At 62.5% G+C, this 7,364-nt stretch overlaps 2 protein-coding genes across 2 annotated transcripts in view; both read right to left on the bottom strand.

The window, feature by feature from the left end:
* Positions 1-3,666, bottom strand: part of Hs3st6 (heparan sulfate (glucosamine) 3-O-sulfotransferase 6) — an 8,435-nt gene extending 4,769 nt beyond the window's left edge. The window contains exon 1 of the mRNA XM_013011257.1: positions 3,110-3,666. Coding sequence (XP_012866711.1) covers positions 3,110-3,666 — 557 coding nt within the window. The remainder of the gene's footprint in view (positions 1-3,109) is intronic.
* A 358-nt stretch (positions 3,667-4,024) lies between these two features.
* Msrb1 (methionine sulfoxide reductase B1) lies at positions 4,025-5,862 on the bottom strand. Its single transcript, XM_013011256.1, has 4 exons — positions 5,859-5,862; positions 5,637-5,812; positions 5,328-5,442; positions 4,025-4,760 (listed from the first exon to the last, which is right to left on the bottom strand). Exons 1-4 carry the CDS (start codon positions 5,860-5,862, stop codon positions 4,729-4,731), a joined length of 327 nt encoding a protein of 108 aa, XP_012866710.1. The 3' UTR covers positions 4,025-4,728.
* Between the last annotated feature and the right edge of the window lie 1,502 nt (positions 5,863-7,364).

Here is a 7,364-nt window from a genome sequence, read left to right as displayed (position 1 = left end):
GAGGGGCGGGGCCGAAGGGGTGAAGCGGGATGGGGTGGGTCCGAGGCCTACGGGCGTGGTTTTGTGGGCGGGGCCTGATCTGGGGGCGGGGTTTGCATGGGCGGGGCTGGTCGGAGGGGCGGGCGGGGTCGGAGGGGCGAGGTCGGGGCAGGTGGGCGTGGCATAATGGGCGTGGCTTCTGGGCCGGAGGCGGGGTCTGGGCGCCCGTCCCCTCCGCCCGGCCGGCTCTGGCGCCCCCGGATGGGCCAGCCGGCCCGAGAAGGCGCCTTCCCGCCCCTCCTGGACAGGGAGGCCTCCACAAGTGGGAGCCTAGCGGGGCACCCAGGCGGCTGAGAACGGAAGGTGGCCGTCCGAGGCCCGCCCGGGCAGCCACGTCCGGGAGGCTCTGCTCACTGGTCACCAGGACGCCAAGCCTGGAGCCAAGGAGCTCAGAGACAGCGCCAGGCCCTGAGTTCAAGCCCGGGACTGGGGGCTGCGCATGCGCGCGCGCGCACACACACACGGTGGGAGCCTCACCTCCGGACCAAAGAAGCGCACGGACCCCGACGTCAAACGAGGCCACGTCCGCAGCCTAAAGTGGGGTCCCCACCCGTCCCCACAGTCTGTGGTCAGAATCCGCTTTGGGCCCCAGCTCGCAGGCTCCACCCAGGTCGGTGGGAGCCCTGCCCCCCAAGAGAGCCCGGCCTGGTTCAGGAGATCCGCCAGTGAGCTGAGTGCAGACCCAGTCTCCGGATTCGGGACCTGGTTTACCACACCCCAGCACTGCCCACAGAGGAGAGGGAGGGCCAGTGAAGCCCCAAGAGGACCAGCCACCTGCCCACTCCCAGCCCCACCCCAGGCCCAGCCTCTCCACCAGACCAGGCCTCTGTCCGTTCTGCTTGTTAGGGGTTGGCTCTGGGCCTAATGGCACCTGGACATGTCTCAGCTGTCTCTGAGGGACACCAGGCCTCCAGGACCCACCGAACTGCCACCCAGGGCACAGAGGGCCATGCAGGGCCACGCGGGGGTAGTGGGGTAAAGACCACTCACGGCCCCTTTAACACAGCCCCCAGGGCCAAACCTGCTTGTCAGGGCAAGCCTGAGCCCGAGGCCCTGTGGGCAGGTTGTTGGCATGGCACCATCTGGGAAGCATGCTGGCACATGCAGGGGCCAGGAAGTTCTTGGTCTAGTCTAGCTTAAAATGAGATTTGTTCCAGACTGGCTGGTTCTTCTCAGAGCCTTCCCACAGAAAGGCACCGGGCCTGCAGCACCCACCCAATCTGAGCAGGCGCCAATCAGGACTCCAAATCCCCTGGTGTGTGTTCCCCTGCTTATTCTCTGAGGGTAATTCTCTATCTCCGGGAGCCCTTTCTTATCCCTGAGGGATACTGTTTCCTCAGCCCCCCACCTGCTGAGGGAAGATGGTCTGAGAGGCTCTGCCTCCTTCCCTCCTCCTCCTCATATCTGGGCAGCTCCTCCCCCCTGCCAGGACCCAGCCTGGCATCCTGCCGACTCCCTGCTTGGTGACCTAGGGAGACGGGGTCCCTCTCTCTGGAAAGGTCACTCGAGTTCTGCTGTCTATTTTTTTCCTCTACCCAGAACACCTTTCTCTGTCTCTTTCCCAGCCTGCTCCGGCCCCGGAGGGAGTGCCCCCCAGCCAGTGGCGCCCCCTCTCCCCCTAGGTAGATTGCTTAGTCCCGGTGCAGCTCCTCCCTCAGCGGGGGACAGCTGAGGGGGGTTCGCACATGAACAACTCCAGGACCTCCCTCCCCTCGCACAGCCTGCCTTGCACCCCCACACCACACCACAGGAAGGAGTCTGGCTAGGGGAGCAGGGGAGGGCTGCGGCCCCAGGGCAGGCCCAGATGTCCTTGATTTGTGTGGGGGTTTTTCCACTCGGGATGCCGGATGTGCCCAAGAGAGAGGATGCAGCTGTCCTGGGCAGGGGCCGCTGCGAGAGGACGCTGCCGGCCACCCTCCCTGGCCTGGCCTGCTTCCCTTCCCCCGTGGGAGATGTGGCAGGGGGCCGGCAGCAGTGACTCCATGAAAGGATCTCCAGGTCTTCCCTGCCAGGGACCCAGCTCCTTGCCTCCCTTTCCATTTTGTGGGGGGTGGGGGTGGGGAGGCTTGAACTCAGGGCCTGGGTGCTGTCCCTGAGCTTTTGTGCTCAAGGCTTAGGGCTTTACCACCTGAGCCACAGCTCCACTTGTGACCTTTCAGTGAGTCATTGGAGATGAGTCTCAGACTTTCTTGCCCAGGCTAGCTTTGAACCTCAGCCTCCTGAGTAGCTAGGATTACAAGTATGAGCCACCAGTGGCTTCCTCTCCTGTGTTTATTAAAGATGACAAACCCCTCCTCTCCAAGGGCCTGGCTCCTGGTAAAGAGACTGAGAACATGTAATAGGGACCATGGCACAAGGGGCTGCGGGAACAGCTGCTCCCCCACCCAGCACCTGAGCACCTCCTATTGTCTGCCGTGGGGACAAGACCAGAGGAGAAAGGCGTCTGTGACTCCACTTTCCAAAACCTGGGGGTTTACTGGTGGAGATTGGTGGATACATGGCAGGGAAGGGTCATGGGCTGGCCAGGGCTGGCCAGGGCGGACAAGATTGACAGTGTCAGAACTGAATCATGAAAAAAAGTCCCGTTGGAAGGGAGAGGAGGCAGGCCCTCCCCGCTTAGCAGCCACACCAGGCCACACAGCCACCATGCACCACAGCAACCCGAGGCCAGCCTCTGATGGAGAGACTATGCTGTGGCCATGGGTTTGGGGAGCTCTTCAACTTGGACAAAGAAACCTCAGGGGGGACAGCTGGGACCACCCTGCCAAGATGGCTGGCTGGCGGAGGGGCAAGGGGGTGGGCTACAAGGAGCATCCTGCTCTGCAGCAGGGAGAGATGGGGGCAGAGGAACAGAGATCTGCAGGGCTGCAACTTCAGCATACAAGCCTAGGGCGGGCCAAGGCCCAAACTCTCAGAGGAGAGAACCAGGGAGGGGGCATCAGTGCAGATGGGACCCCACCAGGGACCTGGAGAGAGGACTGGCACTGGGCTGCGTTTGGGAGATCCTGCCTGTATCTGCGCCTCCAAACACGCCCAGCTTCCCCGTCCCGTCCCTTCCCTTATCCTCCACCTGTCCCCCATCTGTCCTCCTTTCTTGGCTCCAGAAAGGGGAGTGGGTCCAAAGGCGCCCCCTGCACAGGTCACCCGGGACACAGGGCCCGCTAGAGCCCTGGGGCACCTGGCTAATGGGTCCCAGATGAGGCTGGGCTGTGCGGTGCCCCCCAGTGGCAGCTCCAGGAAACTGCAGCCCACCATGCCCCAGGCCTGTGGGCCACGAGCGCCCCCTGCGGGCAGGCTCTGGGCCGGCACCTGGGCCTGGCCTCTCAGAAGCCACCTTGGGCCTCCCTGTAGGAAGGCTGGGGGCCATTCTTGTTTGGCAATTGCCGCACACCCCCGACTGAGAGGGACACTGGTGCCTCTGGGAATGTGGGTCTCGCTGCTTCCCTGCCCCGGTGCACAATCACCCGGGTACAAGGCCAGATTCACCGTATAGCTGAAGGCTGCCTGGCCTCCCTGGCCGCCAGGCTCTGGGGCCCCAAGGCCGCAGAACACTGCTGTTCTGGGGTTCATGTGAGTCTTCTGTTTCTTGGACCGATACTTGTTCAGTCCAGTCAGGGGTCCGCCCATTTCACGTCTAGAGAAGCCGTGGGCCACGTTAGGTCTGAGTGCAGCTGGGACTGCAGCTGTCCCTGGGAACCGTGAGCACCTCACTTGGTCCCTGCCGCTGTGTGTTCCAAGGACTTGCATGACTCCGCTCCCTCAAGCCAAGGGTGATGGCTGCACCTTCTTACTACTGCCTTCCAGGGTTCACACAGGCTTTCTGAGGGCGACCTCCATCTACCTCAGACCCCATCTTGCACACACAGCTGCATCCTCAATACAGAACCACAAATATTTTCAGAGCACGCCAGATGCTCACCCTCCCTCTGGATGGGAACCAAGACAGCAGGCCGGGGCTGGAGCAGCACTGCACGCACGTGCGCGCGCGGCCAGGGCTCACCTTTATTCATTTCCACCTGATTACTCCAAGACTCGAGCTGGGGGACAGGCTTCTGCCTCCCCCGTCCTCCCCTAGCAAGAGCACAGGGCTTGGGACATCTCTGCAGGTGTGGACCGAGGCCGGTGACCGCGGGGCAGCTGCACCGGCCAGGTCATGAAGCAACAGTAGTGGAGGCGAGCGGTACCCGCAGATGGTGAAACAGGGCTGGGCTGGCTCTACTCCTCCCGCAGGCCACAGGTTGTCACCACCCTGGCTGGCCTAGGAGGGTTTAGCCAGGGCAGATCATGCGGTGACCAGGGCTGGAGGGGGCGGCGGGGCGGCCGTGTTTGCGTTCCTCCTCCCCCCCCCCCCCCCCGCAACAGGCAAGGGAAGGCACAGGGCTTCGGTGGGGTCCAGGTTTGGGAACTGGTGTCCATCGCAAGAGATACAGAGAGCCAGGGAGGAAATGGGAAGAATACACGGGCACATGGGCATATGTATAAATCTCCTGGCAGTATGTAAGTCTCCTGAGACCGCGTGCGTCAGGAAAGGCCGAGGCTCAGCCCTGGCCTCTGGGGTGCTTTGTGCAAGGAGTCTGTCTTTTCCGATGTCTCAGCCACCCCCGCCCTGCCTTCTTGTAGGAATGCTGAGATGCCACAGCCAGGGCCCAGCCAGCCACCGCGAGTCCATGGGGGGGGAGGGCTGCCCACCTACTGCCCCTGGGCAGCAGAAGTTTCTTTGCCTGAAAAAAAGGAGGGAGAAGAGAGAAAGCAATCGAGCATTAACTCATTCTTCGGCCAGTAGGCAAGTTAGAGGGCGCACACATGGGTCCCCGAAACCGGCGGTCTCTTCCTCCTCCAAGACAATGAAGATGGAGCCAAACGTCACCTGGTGGAGCCCCACACCAGCCTGTGCTACTGACAGTCCCGCACTGCTGAGCGCGAAGCAGGGGTAAGGGACGGGGGTGGCCCTGGGGACCGCGAGAGAGGAAGTGGAGTCACGGAGCACGGGGAGGGGTGACCCTGTGTGCAGACAGGCTGGGGGGGGGGTGAGGACCCGGTGAGCCAAGAGCCGCAGGCCAGGCCATGGAGACGGAACTCAGCAGCTCCAACATGACACCAGAGGCCACGGCCGAACGTGGCCGGGGTGCGGGCCCACCATCCCTGCCAGGACTGGGCGGGACTCAGGTTGGAGCGGTGGACATTCACCCTGTTGTCCCTGACGTGCCGCACAGTTGGGATGCGCCCCGCTCCTGGCCCATCGCCTCCCCAGGGGACAGGGGCCCCCCCCCGTGCCCCTCCCCACTCACCTTTAGGGATGAACTTCAGCGAGCTGCTGAAGATTCAGAATCGGGACTGCCCACGCATGGGACCGTCGTTCAGGAACTCGTGGCCCAGCCCATTGCCACACTTGCCACAAGACACCTGCGAGGACCACACGCCGCGTGGGCTGCGGGCTCGCGAGAGGCTGGGCCTGAGGGGATCGTGTCCCGCTGCCCGCGCCCTGTGCCAGGCTCCGCAGCCCAGGCTGAAGGCCTGAACCGGCCTTGAAGGCCCAAGCGTGTGAGGGGAGCGGGGGAAGGGGGGTGACCTGCTCTCGGGCCTCCCCGGCCACCTACCTTCAGGGCTTCGGGGCGATGGGGCTCCGGGCGTTTGGCCACGCTGTCTGCGTGGATGGTCTCGGTGAAGGCCGGCCACGGGGACGAGTGTGCGTACTTGGAGCGGCTGGAGAAGAGCTCGTAGCCGCACTTGGCGCACACGTACACACCTGGGCCGGGGGAGTCAACGCAGAGACCTCAGCCCAGCGGGACGCCTGGCCCCTGGGCGCTCTGCCCACTCACGCATGGGTCACCGCGCAGAGACCCCGGTGGCTCGGGGGACACGTGGCACTGAGCTCACACTTCACACTTGTCTTATGCACACTCTCCACAGCCCATTTCCAGTTTACACGTGAGCAAGGAGAGGCGTGACGTCGCAGATGCCCAGAGAAGTGTAGCCCGATGGACGTGCACCTCCACCCCTGCAGGACCCACAGGGAAGCCCTGATGGGATCCCTGAACCCCGCGAACCCCCAAATGGCTACCCAGGAAGGCCCTGGACTGAGCCTCCAGTCAGTCAGGAGGAGCAAGAGAATGGTCCCAGAAACAGGCCTCCAAGCCGGGCGCCGTGGCTCACGCCTGTCATCCCAGCTACTCGCAGGCTGGGATCTGAGGATCACAGCGTAAAGACAGCCAGGCAGGAAAGTCTGAGACTCTCATCTCCAATTGGCCACCAAAAAGCCAGAAGCGGAGCAGTAGCTCAAATGATAGGGTTTCCAGCCTAACAAGCTTAAGTGCCTAGGCCCTAAGTTCAAGATGCCATATTGGCACACACACAAAAAGCATCCAGGTTGTCAGAGAGTCAGAGAGACAAGGGGGCTGGGGCTGGGTTTTCTCTTTCCCCAAAACATCAGTGTGGGGCACAGGGGCAAGGAAAGTTACAAAAGAGTTGCACCACTACTTGAAAGAATAAAAACAGGAAACTCCAGGGGCACGAAGTCACCCCCCAAAAAAAAAACCTGGGGACAGCCTTCCTGAAGTGTGTGGCTGCCCAGCCTTTACCCGGAACTTGAGAAGGAAGCAGAGGCCCAGGAGTGCCGTCCGCAGCTGGGCAGCACACCAGGACTCTAGAGACAGAGGGGGCAGCTTTGCCTGGGTGATCCCCGGTCACAGATAGCCCCAGAGAAGCCCAGTGTCGTAGCCTCGGTCCCTAAAGGAGAGACACCCCACAAGACTCTGCCCCAAAGACACTCAAGTCCCAGCCTTGCCTATGAATGTGGTTTGTTTTTAGTGCCTGTAGGAGGGGGGGAGGGGGGGCTTGCATTCAAGACCTTCTTACACTTGCTCAAGGGTTTCCCTTCAAGGCTGGCGCTGCAATACTAAAGCTCTGTCTCCAGTTCCTAAGGAGGTGTTTTTACCAAATAAGTCCGTTGTCAGCAGAGCTCCACTAAGAAGGGGCTGGCGGGCACCTTTCACAGCCTGGAGCGGGAGCTGAGAGCTAGCCTAAAGCATGCCAACCAGACCGCGCCACTTGGGCAGAACAAAGTTCACTGGACCTTGGCAGGGGCTGGCTGGATGGCACCCGTGGCTCCCGGGCAGACTGGAGAGGCCCTGGGCCGGCACATCCAGATCTGAAGGGGACAACGAGAACCTGTCCAGTCACTCCAGAGACCTCTGAAGGGGGAACGGCGGGGTAACACCTGGCACTGTCCTGGACCAGATGTTCTGTGGCTTCCCCCCTCAGTCGGAACCCCGACCCAGGTGACCCCCCCACCCCCACTATCCCCACCCCAGCCCCGATGACCCCCC

This window comes from Dipodomys ordii, unplaced genomic scaffold (assembly GCF_000151885.1).
Source record: "Dipodomys ordii isolate 6190 unplaced genomic scaffold, Dord_2.0 Scaffold14, whole genome shotgun sequence".
In the NCBI taxonomy this organism is placed as follows: domain Eukaryota; kingdom Metazoa; phylum Chordata; class Mammalia; order Rodentia; family Heteromyidae; genus Dipodomys; species Dipodomys ordii.
This window is presented reverse-complemented; position numbering and strand designations above follow the sequence as displayed.